Source organism: Anopheles coustani, chromosome 3 (genome assembly GCF_943734705.1).
Source record: "Anopheles coustani chromosome 3, idAnoCousDA_361_x.2, whole genome shotgun sequence".
Lineage (NCBI taxonomy): Eukaryota > Metazoa > Arthropoda > Insecta > Diptera > Culicidae > Anopheles > Anopheles coustani.
This window is the reverse complement of record NC_071288.1, coordinates 45,458,040-45,480,424: the sequence shown is the minus strand read 5'-3', so window position 1 is coordinate 45,480,424 and position 22,385 is coordinate 45,458,040. Positions and strand designations below refer to the sequence as shown.

Sequence of the window (22,385 nt, the reverse complement as noted above, 5' to 3'; positions counted from 1 at the left end):
AGTAACTTGTAAAATGTACGGAATGCGTGAGCGTTTCTAACCATCCCTTTGGGCCCTTAAGAACTAACGTTAGAGTACCTTGTTTTTCGCTTTGATCGTACGTCAAATGAAGTTTCGTTTCGTGTGCATGTTTAAGCGTGTCTTAACTTAATCGAAGCAGTTCAGGCGTAACCTCGTATAGCAACCACAAACTCCTTCTGCTAAAGGGGAGATTTTTTTAAATTATTACGCAGAAAGCCTGTTTAACAGATATGCATGCCATCTCTCATGTTTTTTGTAGTTAGTTAGTTAGTTTGTTTGATCGTGGGCTTTTCAGTTCCTTAAAGGAATCACTATGTTTTACATCTTATGGCCTGGCGAAAGTGGTCCTCGATCACGGATGGTATAGATTTTTCCTCCCCGTTTTCCCTAACAACGGGTGGACACTAGTACTTATATTATTGTAAGCGACAGTCGTTGCATTTAAGTTGTGCCTACACATTGAAACCTACATGGTAAATTCTGTGCGACGCTATTGTTTTGTAACTCTAGTTCGTGTGTCATTGGGAGGCCCCCTATCGGGAACAGGCGGAAAACGGGTGTTGATGATATCGAGACCATTAGAGGAAGATTGATGACCGCCATCGCCTATTCGTTTTGCCTTTTACCCGTCGTCCAAAAAATCCCTGAATGTACTCCGGAATGTCGTTCGCCGTATTGCGTACCTTTCCCCGAGTAACGACGCCTACTCGGGCTCGCTGTTGTTTCTGCTTATCTGTTGGTCCGACAACGCGTTTGTCATCATGCTGTTTGTGTAGGACGCGATGTTGTCGATATTATGATGATGATGGGCACAAAACGTGGTAGCTCGGAAATGTTCCCGCATGAGTCACACTCAATGGCGGGCGACTAGCGCCAGAACTTGTTGAACAGATCCATAAACGAGTCGTAGATCATGAACGTGATCGCAACATCCAGACAGACGCGACTGAGACGCGGCACGGTGCCCTTGTAGAAGGCGGCCGGGCCCTCGTTGCGCCAGATCTGCATCGCGCAGTCCATGGTGTTCTTGTACTTGGCCGCTTCCAAACCCTGCATGCGCGTCTTCACTACGTCGATCGGTGTATTACCGAACACGGACGCGGCCCCGGCGACGGCACCGAATGCACCGACCACCATCTTTGGTACCGGCTTCGACTGGTCGCCTCCCTTGTACACGTCCTTGAGCGATTCCATGACGTAGAAGCGGATCGCTTGGTTTGAGCCCTGCTTCATGATAGTCGCCGTTAGCCCCTTGTACACCCCGGACAGGCCCTCCTGGCGCACGATCATGCCGACACCGTGGAAAAATCCCTTGAACTTGGGCGTCGCACTGCGCTGGTCGTTGATGAACTTCACCTTGACCGTCTCCATCGGCGTGACGGCCAGGATTGCTTCGGCCACACCGGCACCCAGGCCCGCCAGCAGCTTGCCGGATGTGCTCAGCTGCCCGTTAGGCTCCATCAGTCGACCCTTGAGGCTCTCGAATGCCCCGAATCTACAAATAGAGAGAGGTAAACAGTCATTTGCTGTAAACACACACCACTACCTTAACACGTTAAGCGCTACGCGCAAATTGTACTACTTCCCGTTCTGCCAGCGATTCGTAGAAACGCCGGCCTACCCAACGGGCTCTGTCGGCCCGAGCAGACCGACGCCGGCTTACGGGGAAGAACACTGTCGGCCCCACGGGGCCGACGTAGCGCTTAACGTGTTAACTATTGACACCATACCTCACGGCCGACTTTGGGATGGAACCGTAGAGCAGCACACTGAGACCACGGTACAATCCGAGGACGCCGTTTGTTTTGACCGTCTTCTTCACGCAATCCATGATGCCGTTGTACTGCTTGGTCGCACCCTTCTCGTCCAACTGCAGCTGCGTCTTGACGTACTCCGTCGGGAAGGTGATGCAGATCTCGATACCACCTGTGATGCCACCAGCTACGATACCCTTCAGTCCCTTGGCACCGGGAGCGGCCGCGGCGGCCCCATGCTGCTCCATCCATGGCCTCCACCCGAACGGATTACGGAATTGACCAGCAGCGGGGGTGGATCCTAGCGGTGAAATTCCTAACCGGTCCATGCTGATGATGTGTGTTCGTGCTTTGAAACCTTTTTCGTTTAGTTTGGCAAATCTACTTCCTGTCCAACACTGACTGGGAATGGCCACTGCTCCTAACTATGGCAGTACGGAATGTTACGTTTCTTTTCGACGCGGGAAGTAAAGTAGCAGAATAACTTCGATGTTTTCTCGTCACTGCATCTCAATTCGCGTTGGCGCTGCAAAAAGAAGAAATAACGATGGTTAAACAAATTATTTTAGCTACCTATTGCGTTTGTTTCATCGCAGCAACCAGGTTGGGCAATACAACTGCAAAAATGTGCCACCGTAAACATTGATCAGACTTTCAAATGGAGGGTACACCATTTTTGTTTATATGTTCAGAAACTACACTGATCGAATACACCATACAAAGTTATTAAATAGAATGATATATTTTCGTTTATAACAAAAGCTTATATACCACTAAAACAAAGTTGAAAACACTATAAAATCCTGGTTTTACCGCAAGCATTTTCCAAAATATAAAACTCACAGGACTCACATAGTATTTAAAAAAAAGATAGGATGTTAGGATGTTTTAAATGCTTAGTTGGTGCCGAAATTTTAGTCTACGAGCGCAACTTCGTATTAAACATCGCTCTTATTTACAATGGAAGGATTTGTTGCTATTAATTTGAATAAACATTCTAAGGAAAATTTAATAGGTTTACTATGCCATCGATAAGAGTTTGTTCAATTTTTCAATTTGAGAATGTTCCATGCTTCGAAAAGCAGCAAAAATATACTCACATAATACATGTGTATATATATATATTTTTTTTTTTGAAGTATAACAAAAATGCACTGTGTATAATGCACAACAAAAGTATGATGCAAAATCATTCTTATCTCGATCGTCGATTGAAACCTTCGTTGCAAACCTTCACTCTCATTCACAAGTATGTTGTTCATTTTAATGTTTGTTATGAATGGGGCCTTCTTGTCTCCATCTAGAGCAAGGTCGACATCCGACTTTTAATGATTTTCATGATTTATTGCACGTGAAACTTTTGGGAAAACCCAAAATTCGAACTGCATTTGACGCGTTGAATAATAATTATAGCAGCAAAGTTGAAGTCTTATAATAAGGTATTTCGACTGCAGTCTTTCAGTCATTCTGTAAAACAAACACCATTGTATCTCTTGGTTGCGAAAAATGCAAAAACAACCACCCCCAATTGCAAAAAATATGTTGTTTTACTGCTACGTCAAGTGCAAACGCAAATGTTTGTACCGTCGTCTGGCACGCTTATGCTGCATGACATGAAAATTTGAATGAGAAAAACAGGCACTGTTTGGATTCTACTCGAGCTGCGCACTGAGGGAGTGCAAAGCAGATACGGAAAGATGAAGCCACGATTCGGTTGGTGGCCTGATACTCTTGTCTTATCGCGCGGGACCATAAGCATGCGCGGTCCTGGCCCTGTCTAGCAACACGGGAGATGGCCAACGTCTGATGATTCCCATGAATTCGATCGAACTATACAAGTGCGTCCGAAGCCGGGCAGCAACAGAAACATTTCAAATGGTTTACAAGACGATGCCACCTACCCAAGACAAGTAGTTGTGAAGTGGAAATAAAATCATTAAATTCTTCGATAACAGCTTCAAATGCTTTCTATTAGCACCAACTTAGCAACTTTCGCCAAGTGTGTCCTCAAACACATTCCAGTGGTGTTAACGAGGTCGAAACATGTATCCACCCTCCCTCGGGGAAAAGGTTTTGGGTTTGTGGTCCGACCGGCTTGGACAATAATCGACAAAGGCAAAACAAAATATCCCTTCCCTAAGCATAAACCGTAAGCAACATTCTGGCGCCTGTCTGAACACTGGACTTTTAACGTTGTCATGGGGACTGTTGTCGAGTGTTCTGGTGCGTATTGTGAATAGGGTGTAATGGGCCAACCGCCGAAAGTCAATCAACCGCTGCACCCTTGAACTTGAACCGGACGACCAAATTTTGCTCGCGCGACGACGACATTCGACGCCGATGGCAATTTCATTCGCGTAGTCGAAATCGGCCGATGGAATACGTTCGCACTCGCACCACGAAAAACGTAAACCGGTTCCAATAGGTAATTATATAATGCTGGTCGTGGTTTGGGACAGCCGGTATGGAAGGCATTCCAAAGTTTTCCAAATGCGGTCATCATCACTCGAACCGCTATGAACTGTAATCGGGCTGCAATAGCTGTGCGCTTATCAGTGATGCTCGACGAGTAGCGTATGACGAGGAGGGCTCACGTCGTACGACTGATAGCGCGCGAGGAAGCGTGGGCTGCGGCACGGCAGATGCGTGTTCCAGGTCCGATAGAGGTCAGACAGTCTACAGCTGGGACGGCGAAGGGTAATGCTTAGAGCTTGTAAGGGAGACACGCCGGAGTTGGACAGCTCAGCCGGATGAGACACGATCAATCTTTCACCTTGACTTGCACTTTCCTCCAACATCTAGCTGAGTACAACTACTCCAGCGCGCACCGACTTCTATATGTTGCCAGGGGAAACGGGTGTGCCATGTTTCCCGGCACATGAGCATGCGAAACGTTGAAGTTAACGCTTTTTGCCAATTGTGATGACTTTGCGTTAACATTCGCATACGCCATTTCTGACGTCATTGTGGTGGATTGCTTTTTTACTCGGGTGATATTTGCTTTTCCATTCAGTCGAACATTGCCTCTACCATTTAAACCAGCCTGGAAGTGAGGTTTGTTGGTGACCGGGACAAAAAAAAAACAAATCTCGCCGTTCTCTGTTGTGTCCACAAATGCACTACAACGGGTCGTTATGCAATGCGTGAGTATTTTTGTACAACGCTGGTGGCACACTTTCACGTCGATCGTGAACGCCGAACTCACGTTGATCCCCTCCAGCCCCAGATGGTTGAACCGTGCTTGCGCAAACCGCAACTGCCCAACCTTTGCGGACGAAATTTTGGACGGCTTTGTGTCTAGTGAACCATGGTACACTGAAAGCCCTTCGAGAGTCAGTTTGGTTGCCTTTTTCTAAGGGTTCGGCAAGGTTGAATCACAAGCAGCACCTACCGGGGAGGACGAGCGGATTAAGCCAGTGTGCTTGCTGGTTCACGACACCACACTCCGAACTGTTGCCCGTGCGCGCGCGCGATTCGAACTACTGCGTGGAACTGACTTTATCGTTCGAAGTGGCGCGGGGTGGCGAACGAACCTCAATGACGAAGCTCTGGACAGTGCACATTGGTTGCTATGTAGGTTGACCAACCACTGTAAATTGCTTTTCAAATTTTCTATAGAACAATTTAGCAAGTATTTTTTGTAGCAAAACATATTTTTGTTTGGTTTCATATTAGAACCATATCGAAATTTATACATATTTAAACTTAATCTTAAATTTAAACAATCTATGTCTCAAAACTTTTTTGGATGGAATTTTCGACATCCCCACGAACCAGTTTAGGCTTTTCCAAAAAAAAAAATGGGTTTGGCTGTTTCAAATAAATAAGATTTCATTTTGAATGAAAATATGTTTTTAAGTGTTTTTGTTTCAGTTCATAGGAGGCTCGTTCCATTATAAATTTTATACTGAACGAACATACTTCATCTGTTGTTCGCACGGATGTGCCCATAGTGCATGCGTACCGGGTCGTCTCGTGTTTGGCGCGTTGGAATATTATGGTAATCTCCAATATGGTTGTGGGACCGGCAGCGATCGCGATCGCATTTGCACGGTACTTCTGTACAGGGGTGTTTAGCAAAGATGAAGGTAAGAAGTAAGGGGAGGTTTCTTTCCTAACCGTGGATTTGTGCTCGGCCCTAGTGTGAGCTTTCTGTTGGAGGGCATATCGATTGCGGAATCGCAACGCGAGGTGCACGTGCACTGTTCATACATTCGGACGGTGGAAGACCGAAGTTCGATTTTAAAAGACTTATTCGAGTACACAGGAAAATCCATCATTCTGAAATATTTAACTAAAGAAAAGAAATCGTTGGTTGTTTTTGTCCATCCAACATAATCGGATGTGGTTTGTAATAATTGAAATAAATTCTTGGACCCTCTGTCAATGCGGGCTCTATCAATTCGGCCCCCAACTCCTTGCGTTTAACCGTGTGTTCATGTGACATAAGTAGTTGAATTTTATTTTTATTTTATAGTCTAAAAATTTAGCCCAAATCCTGTTAAGTATAATTCTAATCATAAAATGATATATTCGATTTCAAGTCGCAATACTATCATTATCAAATAACAGAACGATGAAATTTAGATTAAACTTGAATATTTAACATCCAATTCAAAATGCATTAAATGCAATTCTGGAGCTCGTTGAACCCCGCTCGCCCTTATATAACAACATTTGTAGGGTTCCACAAAAGCAAAACAATCCAACGACCAAAACATTGCTTCTATGCACATAATTATGTTATCGATTTTCTAGTCTTCTGTCTCTCGACCGGTTTAAGTGGGATTTTTTTTACAGTAATGAGATTGAATTTATGGTTTATTTACTGGTGGAAATGTAAAAACCAACCTAGATGGAAGGAATATCTGACCGTACATTGCTGCCAAACGAATCTCGGACGCACGGTTTCTACGCACTATTTTCCTTTGCTGCACTTTCGCTTGTGGTTCGCATTTGTTTAGGAATCTTTATCAGTCATCACTTATCCGCAGTCTTCGTAAACACTTCGCATTGACCGGCCAGCAGCGTTAACCATTAATCACGACACTAGAGAATGGAAGCTTAAACCGATTCGTTACCGAGCTGCACTGCTACTGATAATACTCGAACTCACAATTATGTAATTTCTCCGGCGCCAGCGAGTTCGTCTGCAGAAGCACAAGACATGCAACTTTCGTGTGCGTCTTCTCCATATCGCGACGGAAACTGACTGGCGCAGTCAGTAGGATCGAGTAGGTAAACAAATGCTGGCCGTCTAAATAATGGTCAACATAGCTTTTTTGTATCTATCTTTTTATTCCCTTAACCGAATTGTACGAATAATCCCTCAAATGAAAGGGGTTTCTGAGACTAACACTTTGTTTAAGAAAACATCCTCATCTACGCCTTCTATTTTGTTAGAAAATAAAGTTTACGGGAAATCTTTTCCCCTGACTTCTATTTCCCGATTCAACGACCTTCACGAAGCCTGGAGATAGCGCCCTCTAGCTGTCACAATTGAAATCGGTTTGAAAATAACCGTTTTTATTTAAAACTCGACTGATGATCACCGCAGGTTATTATCAAAGAAAACACAAGCATGGTTAAAGACAAGAAAATTCAAACGCTTTTCTTTTTTTGTACTGCATTTATTTGTACATTTTCTAGGTTAGGCAGTGTTTTGCTTGATGGCCCCTGTGTGGACAAAATAAACGAAAGCTATCGAAAAACAATGTATGTAAAACAAAATCTACGACTTAAGTATTGAACAATGTAACAAAGGAGAATGATAGCACAGAAGAAGCAAAATAACCAAAGAAAAGACAACATATAATTTTATAATAAATCGTTAACGCTTGGTCTTTCTTTATTTTTAGTCTTTCGTTTTTAGCAACAAAACAAAACTGATTATGATTTTAAATCATAGTAAACAACCGAAAACATAATATTATCGTTATTGTTATGTTTGCGCATACCCTACACACGTATGCTTCTCGCTACATATTGGTTAATTCGAACGACCTAGGTGATGTATTACAGCACACGGACGAACCGTGATATCTTCCTCTGTTGTTTTCTGTATGACCCCCGCCCCCCCGGGGGGTTGGTCGCAGTGATGTGACGTGTGTTTCACATGACTTTTTGTAGTTTTCTAAAACACGCTCATTCAAAAAGACTAAGCGCGCTCCTCCTCCTTCTCCGTCAACTGTATGTAAATGCAAATGATGCTGGAAATGTTTCGTCCCGATGGTAAAGCGGTCGGTGTCCTGGATGATCGATCCCTCTCACTGCTTGGGTGCGGTACGCCGCCGTTCGGGCTTAGATGGCCTTGTAGTATCGGACGCACTTGGCGTTTCCGGCGGTCATGGTGGCAGTCAGATCGGTAGCGGTGAATTCGCGCACGATGGTGGTCGGCTTCTCGCCCTTCTGCTCGTGGATCAGCTTGTTGCCCTCGAGGGTGCACACCGACTTGACCATGCGGCCATCGACGGTTTCCTCGTCGAACTCCTCGCCGAGCTTGAACTTGATGGTGGTGTTCTTGAAGGTGGACAGCGTGTTGAACGTGTACTCGTCGCCGTTCTTCACCAGCTCCACCGTCGGCGAGATGCTGTTGCCAAGCTTGCGCAGCACAATGCCGACACCTGGTAAGTAATGGGATGGGAAAAAGAAAAGGCTCATTAAGATTGTGCAATACTTATCGGAAAGTTAATGTAAATAAACAACAACGTTGTGATACACTCACTCACACAGTAAGAGGTAACGGAATATTCCCTGAACGCTTATCTGTTCAGCCAAAGGTAAGGAACAACTTTGAATCGGTCGGATGCGGTTGGATGTGTGCGGTCTTTATCGGGTAATTACGATTTACTGATGTACGACTTAGGGGTGCCTCATGTTGTATAGAATAGAACAATAAATGCCATCGTTCAGTCATCATTACGTTCATTGCAATTCTCGTGTGACTAATATGCTTTCCCGTGATTCATGAAAGCAAACAAGTTATTCGAGTGGAGCTCCAAACCTAGCATCGATTTGACCTTTGAAGCAGCATAAAGATCAAACTTTCCTCCCACTGTTATCAACAGCTGAACACAGCTAATCTTTCCGGTCCACCACCACGTTGGTTCCGGGTCGCGTGTTGGCTAGTGCGCAACTAATTCGAGTAGCCGGGGGTAGCAGCAAGTGGACTTGCCTAGTTACTTCACCGTTGGTGCAGGAGTCGAAGTCCAGAACAAAATCGTTGCCTGCCAATGATAAAATTACAAACCCCTGGGCGTAACCCCGTCGATCGCGTGCAACACTGCTAGAGGACAATTTAATGCGCGGCAACACGATTGACCGTCGGACAGCGGAAGTGGTTTCTAGCTTAGAGTCAGCTCACTGTCAGTACTAGCTGTCGGGTTTTGCGCGTAAAGAACTATGTACTTACTAAACTGCATCTACTTACAACGCGCATGAAAAGGTGCCACCTTTTGCAGAACTAAACCAGTCCTCTTACGATCATAATGCATAATGCATAATACATTTCAGTTCTCTTGGAATAAGCTCTTAATGTGGATTTATCTTTTTACGAAACTCCTCTCTTCTCAGGGTTAGTCATTTAGTGCATATTAAGTAAGTGCCTTATTGGTAATCAAATGTTTAAGTTAAACGATCGTCAGTGATCGCCTGCGTGCCGCTTTACTGTAGTGCTAGTTCTGAATGCAAATTATGAATATTGTAAAATCATCTGACAAAACGCAAAAATAATGTATATTCTAAAAAAAACTTATAACCATTATGTCGAAAGGGCAATTTCGTATTGTAAAGCATAAAAAATACTGAATTGTATCTCTTTCTCTCCTACGCACAAAATGAAACAGGTGAGGAAGTAAAATTTGTCCACTTCATAGTTAATATGCATCCCTCGTTTCTTTACCAAATGGTCACAAATGGAAACAACGCATAAGTCAACCCACCAACCAAAATAGGCGTACGGAAACTCAACGAATGTATTAAAAAGCAAATAACAATTGAGATGCGGTTGAGTTTGTAAAAATACTTTACACATTTAAAGCAGCCGGAGTGTTAACAGTTAACGGCGTAACTGTTACACAACAACGCCCATGAGGTAACGATTCCGATCTTATGACCGTGTTTTCTTATCAGACCACTGATAACGTTTTGTTGTGCTGCACCTTACGAGATCCTCCCCCGGCACATCCGTACTGCATCCAGATCAATAGCATTACGTTGCAAGTAAGGGGGCGGCAGAAGGAATAATCGGGTAGATTAGGAGTGTTTTTTCCTGGTTGATTATCAATCGGTCGGATGGTTTCTGCAGCGATAAGCATCGGTACCCTACCCCTGGGAGGGCAGAAGAATGTTCAAAGGTCCGTTTCTGATTACTCTGGACGTTGTACATTTGGGTGGGGACTTTATAATCGCTCAAATCCCAAGATTGCGTTTTCTTCCGACAATAATCTCCTTGTGGGGCCTAAACCAGGCTGAAGGTGCTAGTAGCCGTTCACATGTGGATGGTTTATCAGTATGATATTAATAGAATATTTGACACACAAACATACACACTAACCACGATTAATGCTTCTGACTGCAATCTCCGCGCGATATATATGGTGGCTTATCGTTATTTATATTTGTAATTAATGTTCAACTCACAAATAACAACTAACAGAAGGGGGCATGATGTTGACAGAAAATATCTAAATACCAACCCCGTACTGTAGCTCGATTTGTTCCCTTGCTTGGTGTGTCTTATCGTTTATCAGCTCACGCCCAAATAAATCCTCCTACGGGCACAAACGGACATTGATGTCGTCGTTTACCACCCCAATGTGAAGGAAAGCATTTTGTAGTACCATGTGTGAGGAAGGTTTAAATTTTAAATTCCAACTTAAACTATCATTCAAATGTTGAGGTTTTATATTTTAAATCGAACCCCTCAGGAAATCCTTATCTATATCATGTCTCTCCAGTGTGTTCTTCAATTCGAGACTCACTCTTTTACATACATTAATAATATTTATCGATTAGCAAACCATTCTCCTACTGTCCCCTACGGGTAACCCTTTGGCTTCTTCTTCAAGCCGACGTTTTTTTTCACGTTAATTTAATCGTTGTCAGTTTCCCTCCCATTCCTGCTCAATGGTTTCGGTAATTTGAAACGACGCGTAAACCTTGATATAATTATGCAACGAATTGCGTACTTACGGCGTTCCCGACGTGTCGAGGGGCTAGGTCGAATGCTTCCCCATCGCTAACGATCTATCTGGCCTAACCTACAGGTAGGTTGGTGGTGGTATTAGTTTTTTTTACAATTCGTCCGAGTGAACAGCTTACATTAAAGGGTCTGACAGATGCGTTAAGCGCAATTACGCTTGTATAGTACGGTAAAATAAAATACTTGAGCGAATGGGTCACACACAAAATGGTCGCAGTGCAAAAGGGAGGATTAAATGAGTTTTACGGCTAGCTGATACTACGGATATGCTAACCGAGACTAACGATGATATTCTGTTATCCTGTTATCTTCTGTCTGGCTTTCATAATCAGTCGCCTTAAGAGTTCCATTTTCTCTGCTGCTTACGACGATGAGTATTACCATCCACCGAGTGGTTGGTCAGTTGGTCCTTCCCGAGAGGTCGCTTATAATGGTACCGAACCAACGACGGACACATAACACAAAGCGAAGATGTGGCCCGTGTGTAAATGAGATAATATAATGGATTCTTGATTCAATTATGCTGCCCTCTCTTCTTTAACCAATTGAACCTGCTCAACCTCCTCCCCGGTGTCCGGACCACCCTTTTCTTCTTGCCCAACCCGGTCAATATGTATCGTGCACTGTGATTTCACTCTCCCTTTTTCAACGGCCCGCGCTATTACCACATCGAATTGAAAAAGGAGACGACGTTTGATAAGTGTCAACTTCGGTAGCATGGGAAAATGTTACCACCCGGGCAGTGCTGGACGCACTTCAAGCGAAGCCGATGGTCACGCCAGACCAGTAGCAGTTCGATGATCAGATGATGATGACCGGAATGCACCAAAGAAACCACACAAATAGTGGCCGGTTAAGTTGTTGGATTGATATTAATTAATTGACAATGGCTTTGACGTTCGGTCTTGGTCTTTTCCCACTGAGCGGACAAATGCGGGTAGAAAAGAAGTCCACTTAGCTCCGTCGATCATGTCCGGGTACTTGCGTAAACACGGCATTTACTTATTCACACACTTTCAGCGTCTCCGGATGTGCCTGTCTGGTATTTAAATGACTTTTAACTGGAGACATAATTCCGTTAGAATGTGCTTCCTTCTTTTTCCTTTAGGGAAGTTTTGGTTCAGCAATTATCAGCTCTTGTTAACCCAATCAACGGAATGTGGTTCGCTAAAATTTGCAATTTGAGGAAACATGAGGTGGAATCACATACGGATTTGTTTAAATTTAATGATGGTTAAAAATCAAGATCGCCCATTTTCATAGACCTAGGTGCTGCCTGGGTAGTTTGGTAGTTCATAGTTTGCCTTTTTAGTTTGTTACCAGTAAAAGCGGTTTCATTTCGTAACACGAAAAAAATATGTCGTGTTTGTACTCCTTACTCGATACACGAGTAACATAAGCATAGCGACAAACACAGCACTCCATACCCCCATGTTATCACCGAAGTAAAAAATACTACTTACAACGTTTACCGTTTTCGACGGCGTTTGTTAAGCAATATTTATAGTTAGTTGAGTCAGGAGAAAAGCGCAAGCAACACAGCGCAGAAGTGAAGTTTGTGAGGTAAAAAATTTGAATGATCAAAAAAACTGGGAAGATGATAATATCTTTAAATATTTCGCAGCAAGAATGAAGCTGGCCACCCATGGACCCCTGGTTGTAGTTGGTTTTAGCACGCACATGTCCGGCGTAAAAAAGTATGTCATGAAGAAACGAAGAGGCATGTCACACCCCTGGCCGGCCAGCATGTCAACGACACGAGTGTAACACTGTATTGTTGTTTGCCGGAGGGACAGGGTATTGACCTGAAATATTGTATCATTTGCCGCCTAGGAGTTGGGCGTATGTTGATAATGGGAAGCACTTGTAATGCTTGCCGAAGGCAGTCTCAACGCCATCGGAACGAAGATGGTGTACGTGGCCCCGCGAAAAACGTGTGTGTTTATAGAAATGCAACAGTAGTGATGTCTTCGTTTCCGGCGAGATGCCGCGTCTTCAAACTGGTGCACCTGCGCGGTGCAGTGAAGGAGTGGAGCGGTGGAAGTGAGATACCGCGCCGCAAAACTGGATTGTTTAGATAGTCTGCCTAACAGCGTTTAAAAATATAACCTGCTGAGAGGTATGGCATGCCGCATCAGAGGAATTTATCGGAGGCACAAATTCCAGGAATTGCAGCTCTGTTTAACGTTCGCAAAAGTATACAAAGGAGCAGGGAAAGAGAATGTTACAGACGGATATGTTCAGCACATTTTCTTCTTCCTCTCGAACACATCATCCAAGCCGGCATCAGTTTTCAGCGCAAACGCGTGTATCGTACGATTGGACGAGGCTCCCTGCCTGACGCGTGGTTGCTACGATGGAGTGAAAAAATGGTACAGTGAACATGGTGCGATGGTTTCAATCTCGTTTCACAGCCGCACGTAGGAGGCACCAGATAAATTGTCCTCATTACTGATTTGCGGTAATCGTAAGTAAAAAATGTTACACACATTTTTCAACTATGGGAAATAGTTTTCCTTCTCACAATAATTAGCATCTTAACTGCACAGTTCCAGCTTCCTTTCTTCACTATTGTTATCCTGAATGTTTTTATTCAGCCGGCTGCTAATTTTCTATCACACCACAAACTTACCGAGTGCCTTCATGTAGTCATCGAATCCCTCCGACTTCTCCATCTTGTACTTCTTTCCTTCGAAAACGGCCATTGCGATCTTAGAGGTATGTACGGGTGTTCAAAGGGACGAGAATGCGATACACAACCACTCGGTTTACCGGATTTTAGCAAACTGCACGCTAGACCGGCGTCGCATTGCGTTTTTATAGCTGCACGCCGGGCGGCTCTAAAGACACTGACAGCAGTGTTGCCTGTACGGTCCAAACAATCACCATTGATCAAGGTTAATTGAACAAACTTCAAACACCTTGGTCACGATTTGAAATAACGACAGAAATTGCCAATTTGTACAACTTTGTACAAAAAAAGGATAATTGTGGATGAAATGACATGGAGATGCAGAACTTAAAATAACTCAAGCTGCAAATGAATAATAACTTTATGGTTGTTGACCTGATTTGGAGATGTAATTCTTTAAATAAAAGGTCTCTTTCAAGACGGACATCATTGTTCAAAGGAAGATTTTTCCATTTTTTCTAGTGTTTTAGAAAACTTTGTGAGTGGGAAAGAGACAAAACTACTTTCAGTGGAAAGGTTCGTCAAAGACACTAACCGGACGCACGTTTTTAGCGTTTCAACTGGTTATATGGCCCCGAAGGATTTACGCGATTTGTAGATTTATGGTTCCGGCCAACCTTATCGCTTGTATCAAGTGACGCTGTGCGATACTATCTAATCCAGTTGCTAGATAATATCCATTGGAAAATAAAAAGGAGAAGAAATAAAAAAATCCTCATTTTGGTGCATCAAGATCAAGAGTTTACAATCGCCGTCAAACTAATCATGTACGGTGGACTTTGCTCGGAATTATTGTAGATAGGAACACGAGTACGCTTATGCGTTGAGCAATGCGTTTTCTTGATTCGGTATGCTACACTCAAACCAAAACAGAAACGTGTTCAAAACAATAGTCATAATACGATTGAGTTTATAAACCTCTTTTTAAAATAATCTCTATGATTTGTAGCAAATTTAATATATGTACCAAAGCCAAATACTACGAGTAGTTAAATATAGCAAGGAAGCTCTATAATTTATACACGTATGTTTGGAATCATTATTTCATTAGGCTCGTAATTCATTAGGCAAACCTGTGCATGAAGATGAATTGATACAACTAATTCAGTTGTATATTATTCAAAAGTAAAATTATTTATTTTTAATTTTCTTCTTATTTGAATAGGAGTAGAATATCTTATTCTTTGTAAGATTATTGTATTAAAAATCAATCATACAAAAATAAAACATTACATTCAGCAATGCCCAAAAATTATCTCTTAGAACAATTTCAAATCAAGACACACACATTACACATTCCTATTCATTGTAGTCAGTGGCGGATTTAACGGAGGGAGAATTTAGCGGCCGGGGGAGCCCCGAGCTTGCAAGGGGCCCCGAACCTTCAGCGGCCAAGTTTGTAAAATTTATACTTAAACAAATAATCGATAGAATTCATTAATTTGCTCTTATGATCGACAAGTAATAAATGGTAACTGGTCAATAGTGCATTTTACTGTATCCTATAAAAGTTAATGCTAAGAACCATAATAAAATAAAGACAGTTTGGTCCGGTATATAATCAGAGTTGAAGAGTAACAGAAGATAAAATTTTTATAGTTTATTAATTGTAAACAAGCATGTATTTGCATCAAAACAACAAAATTTTGGAATATATCAAGCATAAGAATAAAATAATGCGAATGAAAAACTTAAACAATTTCAATGTAAGCAATGCGTTTGTTCTGCATACCATTTTTAATAAAAATTCTTTATTGCATAAGACTTGTTATACAACATATAGATAGAACTTCGAGGAGTCAGCCAGAAAACTTTTTGATGATAAAATAATATCTAACATTGATTTTATTGAAAAGCATATAAACAAGACGAACATCTGTTACTTTTTACGGTAGTGCGGGGGCCCCATTCATTTTACCGCTTAGGGCCCCCAAGAGTGTAAATCCGCCACTGATTGTAGTTGAGAAAAACGTAAACTGTTTTCAGTCTAACCAAATATGTTTTATCAAAGACGACTTGGAGGAAATCTTTAATGAGGATTAATCATACAAATGCCTTATTTTAAATTTATGCTATAAAACAACCGAGAAGTGCAATATGTTCAAAAGTGTTTTCATTTATGGCACCGCACGCTCATAAAGCAACTAACCAATTCCTTTAAATTTTCCGTTGTTTTCGTCAGCTTGGTATTTTCCGGTAATCTGAGCTATCAATGTAAAGTCGCTCAACGTTTCAGCTCTTCTCAACGTAACCGTAAGGACTCCGATCTAATTTGTCATTCATGTTTGCCCAGAACTGATGAATAATGTATTTGATCGGTCGAGGTTATAAATACTGTATCCGGAATCGTTGGCAATCATCCTTTCTGCGACGCCGGAACAATATAAGGAGTCTAAAAATAAGTTTCCAAAAATATATCCGGAAGATGCCCTCCGTCCTTGCTATGCTGAGGCTGAGAGCGAGGCTGGGCAATCGGATATATTGCTTGCACGGTTGAACGCCTTTACTCCCATTCATATCTTATCCCCTCTCGCACTGAGCGCCGTTTGCCCTCGCGGGCTGCTGTCGGTACGCCAAGTCAGAAGTGTGCCCATTATCGGATGCCCTTTGGCCGGTTGCCCAAGGTGTGGTAGGTTGGCACGGGTAGGGCTTATCGATTTTTTCGTTCGGATTCACCTGCATTGGCTGAAGGGTAAGTTGCCGTTCGATTCTTCTGAGCGGCTTTGATCCGATAAGAAAATCCTAGCCACCACCCGTAGAGGTTGAGATAAGATGATAAGCCATAGGGCCAGCCAGTTCCAGTTCGGGACCGACACTTCGGTGAGCATTAGGAATGTCTCATGGGAGTTTTCGTTTTTTTGTTTATCATGTTCTGCTAAAGAACGAAAAAAAGGCTCCCTATAATATCCTCGATGGAAGTGTGGCACAGAAACGTAATCCCAAGGAAACTAAAATGGGCAAACACTCAAAGTTTTATGCACCTAGTTGTTTTTGTTGCTGTTGTTGACCGCACCATGACCTTCTGTTGATGGCTTTAGGCATACACTTCGCGTGGGAATATTTTTTCCCCATTGGAAACTTTTCTTCGCGCGATGAAAAAGTTTCCACACACTTGATAATGATACCATTCAGGGATGTAAAATGAAGGAATGAAGGAACGCAGAGCCGAGGGGTTTGACGTTGTAGCACAGCTGGACTGGAAAAGGTGTACGAAAAGTCAGGTCAAGTAAACAATCGCGCCCAAACAAACCACCCGTTTCGCTATGGACGATATAATATGGTGCCATTGCGAGGACCGCAAGGTGCAGCAAACATCAGCAACGACAACATCTGGGATACAAAGTGCTGACTGTACATCGACTTGCGCTCTAGGGCAGGTTCCTTGTTAGGTCAAAGGGTTAGGGTTTGTTGAAAACTTCTGGCATATACCCTTCGGTTGATGGTTGGCATTCCTAGGGTTTTGTCCCGTTTGTGCTTTCCAAACGGACAACATAGCCTCGGAACGGACTTTTGAATTCACCTTTTGCTTAGCACAAGATGGACGAAAAAAAACCCATATCCAAATCCGTTGAAGAGATTGGGAATTGTACCTTCGTTGGGTCCGCCGAGGGGTGGGTGGGTGTATAGGTAGTAAAATGTATCCGCCCTTGTCCTCCCACCTAAATGTTTGAGTTTGAAAGGAATGAAGCTTACGCGCTGGATGATGGTTCAAGAATCGCTTGAAGTAAACAGAATAAGAAACAGAATTAAGATCATAAAACCATCCTAATAGAATCCTTGAATAGATCATTCTACCGACATAATTTCTAAAAAAAAAATGATTATCATAATTTTGAATTTTTTTATAAAACAACCGTGAATGAGATAACATCGATCATCATCAAACATACGCCATGAACCAAAAACAACTTAGCAAAACACTGACAAGAGCGCTACTATTATTATTGAATCTTACAAGACCTTTCTGAAGTAGTTGCGGCCTCATATTTTTATTTGAACTTCAGTTTGATTCCATGTATTTTATTTTTTGTTATCTCAAAATGGTCCTTTTGTTGATAATTTCCCATAAATTTTGTACTGTAGAATTGAGCTATTGATTGCAAATAGTGATAATGTAGAATTTCTGCAATTGAAATTTACGGAAAGTCTTAAAACTTCAAATAACACGGAACGTGTTTATTACATAAACGTACACATACACATAATGTCTTGAGAACTGTATATTTATGTCACGTCGGTCTGATTTTTCTTGGTTGAAAAAAGTGTGTTTATCTCTTGTTATTGTAATCTTATTATTTATTTTCAATGCAGAAAGGAAACCAAAGGATTATTAGCGATCCTTTATCAGATTGTTATCATTAAACTTATTTTTGTTTAGTTTATTTTGCAACAGTTTCCTCTACATGCGCGAGGATTACGGAGCGAACGTGAAAAGGGTGAAAAAGTTTCGAAAAAAACACACCATACACACACAAACCAGGAAGAACGTTAACCGAAGTGGAAAAACGTACCACCCCATTATCACGCAGCGCCGAGTACCCAGCGGTAGTAACCCGTACGTACGAGTCGGAGTTTTTCCACCGAATGATGCCATAAAATATGTAAACAGTGGTGCTTTATTTCCTGTCTGGGACCGTTCCAGGACCAACCTCAAAAGGTTCACCATCGCCGTCATCGTTGTTGTTGTTCTTTTCTACCTATGTAATTCTCTCTTCGACATCCGCACCACCCACACACACACACACACTGGGCACCGGGCACCAGGCGTCTCCTCTTTCCCAATGATGCCAATGGATGGCGCTAGGTCCACAACATAGTCCCTCCGGGAAGAGGGGGGAGGGAATAAGGCCCACCTGGGTTCTTCGAAAACTTCCAACCGCTCCCCACCGCCCTACCACTCCCACACAACATACACTTTTCCTCGCCACTCGGTCCACGATCGGACTGTCGAAGCATTTCCTTCTTTCCATCACTTGCTCTCTCGGCAACGATTTTCACGTTTTCCTCCGCTCTCTCGCTCGCACTCTACCAAGCTTCTCCAATGTTTTGCCAGACGACTGGTCGCGCTTGTCGTGCTCCTTTTTGCATTGGTATATGTAGGCCAAAAGTGCATCCGTGTGTAGCCGAAGTCTCGGGCGAGCGTGCAATGTGTCTCGTGACCTACCAAACAAAAGCGAACCATCGTTCGCGGAGTGAGCGGACGGGAGGTCGGAACCGGAATGCACCAGCTCAGGGGAGACGGAGAAGGTGGAGAAGGGCTTTTTCCGACGTTTCGCGAACTGTTAGGGAATTTTCCCCTTGCCGAACCACAGTCTTCTCCGAAAGGATCCGAACTGAGTTTTGAGTTCGGGTGTTCGAAAATCCGTTCGGTGTTTCGAAACGGCGAGACGTCGCCTTTGAACGACTTCATCTTGAGCACATTGTAACGGTCGAAGTGAATTCCCGCGCTTTCTGGAGTATGAACCCCCTCGACGGTCGTTTCGATAGGCATATTGATTGGAGCAGCTTCGAGCACGAGCTCCTTCCTACCAACGTCTCAAACAAATTTTTTCTCTGTGTATGATCTTGAGTTTCCCTTAATCTGAAGTGGAACGACCTAGCTAGTGTTGGGGGTGGAAGGTTCTTTGGAAATGGAATAGGGAACTGGTAGAAGAGCTGAACTTTATGACCTGACGCTTTCTCTTTTTTCCACTGGATTACAGCGGGGATTTTTCTAATGAACGTGAAACCTTGAAATTTAAAGGCTTCCCCCATCGATTCCCGTGTTGGCCACTATTAATAAAAATTGTGCTGTATTTCCTCAACCAGGAGGAGAAAGGTAATCAATATCCATATGTTTCGTATTTACCTACTTGATCCTCAAAAGCAAGCAACGTTTAACCAGCAGTGTTAAAAATACATAAACATAAAAATTGTTTGTAAAAGTTTTTACACGGGGTGTAGAAATATGCATTGTGGAAAAGTATTTGAAACATTACATTAATGATTCAATGTTTTGTGGGAGTAGTATTTAATGTTTTGTGTCTTAAATTGATGGAAAAATAAACAAAAGTAGTGTGTGCTCTATAAATATGTAAATGTAGATAATAGAATATAAAACAAATTTTGATTAAACCTAGCATCTGAATTAGTTATTCCTATTTTCATTTGTTTGGTTTTGTTCTTTAAACCTGTTTATATACGACGAGGAAAAAATATAATACATATTACATTTTCAATGCTTTTGTTAAAGTTGTTAGATGTCTTTGAATATTTTAAATACGAATCCAATAAAAGTGTAAATACTACCCTCAGAAGAGATGAAGATATGAGAAATCTAGGGATATTTTAAAATGTCGCCGTTTAAAGAGCATATTTATTAATTCGAAAATTGTTCATCACTTTTCCATTTCAACTCTACCTTGTGTTGTAAAATGTTCCGTGCTCCTAAAGCGACGTATCTTAAGCACGAACCTGCACGATTTATCCAACAACTGCTTTTTTCCTGGCTCAAGAAATGCACATTTGAAAACATTTCGCCTGATCATTTCAAGGACGAAATGGGGAATTGAATTCCCCCCCTCCCCCTCCCCCGCGCCCAAATCATCCTTCTTGCAAAGGAGCTTTCGGGGTGCGAGAGGGTGTGGGCAAAGGCCAGGGGGTGAGGGACTGCGGCATCGTTCGCGGATGTCGTTTGAGTTACAGACCGAGCAGGCTTCAGTGGCATGTTTTCACCTTCACCTAATTTCTGGTCGCGTTTTTCACGTGCACCCCGCCGTTACTTCTCGCACCTCTCCGCTCGGGCCCGCTATTCCCCTTTCAACTCAAGCCCTTCACGGGAAAGGGAAAAAGGTGCATGAACCTTCTGTGTGTGTTCTTTCCATGAGAGGGAGATAGAGCTAGAAGAGCCTTCCCATAGCGAACACAGAGCAGGATGCAATGGGGAAACCAAATCCATTCGCTTTCGAACAGGTAGAGAGGATTCCGCCGAGCGTTGCCCAGCATGTGCTTCGGTGAAGTGGTCGACCGGGAGCTTGTCCCGGTAGTCGATGGGGCACGTTTAGCCTTTGTGGACGGCTGGAATGAGGGGGGTGTTGGATGCGGGAGTATAAACCTCGGTATCTGGAGCACATCCATTCCTGAGATATGGGAGCCTTTTCGGGCTCGGCTGGTGAAGCAAGCACGAAGCCAGGATGAACGAAGCAAGGAGTTTGCAGGTGCACAAAAGAGAGAAAGAGAGAAAGAGAGAAAGAGAGAGAGAGAGAGAGAGAGAGAGAGAGAGAGAGAGAGCAAGAGACATGGGAGGAAGCGAGAAAAAATATCGGACGAACCCGTTTTTCCACGTGCAGGAGATTTATGGAGCAGTTGCTTCGGCGCTGCACACGTGTGAAAAACAAGGAAAGAGCGAACGAAAGAGACACGGCACGCGGGAAACGGGCGACGGAAACGGTCGTAATCCCGAACGGAGCACTAGAGCAGGACACAAAAGGGAACCGGACGGAAGTTCGAAATTCGAAAATTGCGCACGCAGTTGTAGGTTTTTGAACTCTTCGCCCCAGCACCGGGGAGGCAGGGCTGTTGGACGGAAAGCGGGGAGGTTCGGCGGGAACTGGCCCTTTCCGGGGCCGAGGGGATGTTCTGTTGTTGGATGGTTGGACCAAACATCGTCCGTAACGAAAACAAAAAAAAATAGAATGCACAGGAGAAAGGGAAACATTCCAACCATCCTTTCCCGCCTTGCCATCGTCAACAGCTGCGAGCGGTTGATGCTTTTCCGCGTGGTTCTTCGGGCTCGGCGTGTACTGCACGGGCGCTTCGGGTGAATCGGGGAAAGCCGAGGGGCTTCCGAGTGCACCGCCGTCACCAGTTTGGGCCGTGGCGGGCTACGGTCGGGCAAAGGCAGCGGCAGAAGCAACAGCAACATCGCCCAAGAAGGACACACCAGTGAGCATCGGAAAGCGCGCCGGAACTAGCGGCAGAGCAGCACGGCAATACGTTCGTCGGGGGTTCATCAAGCCGATCGGGTGCATAGGCACGGTTGTGCAAGTGCAACGCGGACAGAAGAGGTGCAACACCGTACGGCGCTACGAGGAAAAGGCTGCCGCCGGCGGGGAGGCGCTGGTACCGAGAGCCCTGGAGTGCCGCTGGAGGCCTCAGGATCCCCGCTTCACCAAAAAAGGCTCGAGGCTCCCCCAAAAAATCCCGAAAGCCCAATCGGGATCGGAATCAGGATCGGGTCCGGATCGGGTCCGTTTCGTCGTGATCTTTTGTGGGGACAGGCGAGGGACGAGGCGCGTTGTGAGCCCCCAAACCCAACGAGGCGTGGAGAAGGCAGGCGCGGGCTTTTATTCCGGGACGGGCGTGCAGCCTAGACGTCGACGACGACGGGGTCCTCACTAAGACTACGGCTGCGAGGGTGACCGTATCGTCGTCGTTGTCGTTTGTTGCGAGTCAGAGAGATCGGATCGGTGCTGGTGGTGCTGGACCTCGCCACTCCCACTGTGGTGGCACACTGGTGCACTGGTGTCTCAGCTGACGACTATCCCGTGTGCATTGCTTGCCCCCGCTCCCCTTGGGCCCAGGCCACTGCGCGCTTTGGAGTTTGTTTGTGTGGTCACAGGTTAGTCGGTGCGTTCCACCGGACGTGCTGGTCAGTTACGTCCAGTCCCTTGCCATCGTCACATCGCTCACCGAAGCAACGGCAGAAGAACGGAAGAACCAGCTGCACCCTCAGCAG

At 44.0% G+C, this 22,385-nt stretch overlaps 3 protein-coding genes across 3 annotated transcripts in view; all 3 read right to left on the bottom strand.

Annotated features, from left to right (window-relative positions):
• The window catches only part of LOC131259314 (protein SEC13 homolog), a 59,883-nt gene that overhangs the window by 34,200 nt on the left and 3,298 nt on the right, over window positions 1-22,385 (bottom strand). The gene's annotated exons all lie outside the window — the stretch shown is intronic.
• LOC131259313 (putative tricarboxylate transport protein, mitochondrial) lies at window positions 373-6,968 on the bottom strand. The gene is made up of 4 exons (XM_058260771.1): window positions 6,892-6,968; window positions 6,627-6,838; window positions 1,752-2,301; window positions 373-1,516 (listed from the first exon to the last, which is right to left on the bottom strand). The coding sequence occupies exons 3-4, from the start codon at window positions 2,102-2,104 to the stop codon at window positions 889-891; spliced, it is 981 nt and encodes a 326-aa protein (XP_058116754.1). The 5' UTR covers window positions 2,105-2,301; window positions 6,627-6,838; window positions 6,892-6,968; the 3' UTR covers window positions 373-888.
• On the bottom strand, window positions 7,588-13,761 carry LOC131259315 (probable fatty acid-binding protein). Its single transcript, XM_058260773.1, has 2 exons — window positions 13,610-13,761; window positions 7,588-8,398 (listed from the first exon to the last, which is right to left on the bottom strand). Exons 1-2 carry the CDS (start codon window positions 13,680-13,682, stop codon window positions 8,076-8,078), a joined length of 396 nt encoding a protein of 131 aa, XP_058116756.1. The 5' UTR covers window positions 13,683-13,761; the 3' UTR covers window positions 7,588-8,075.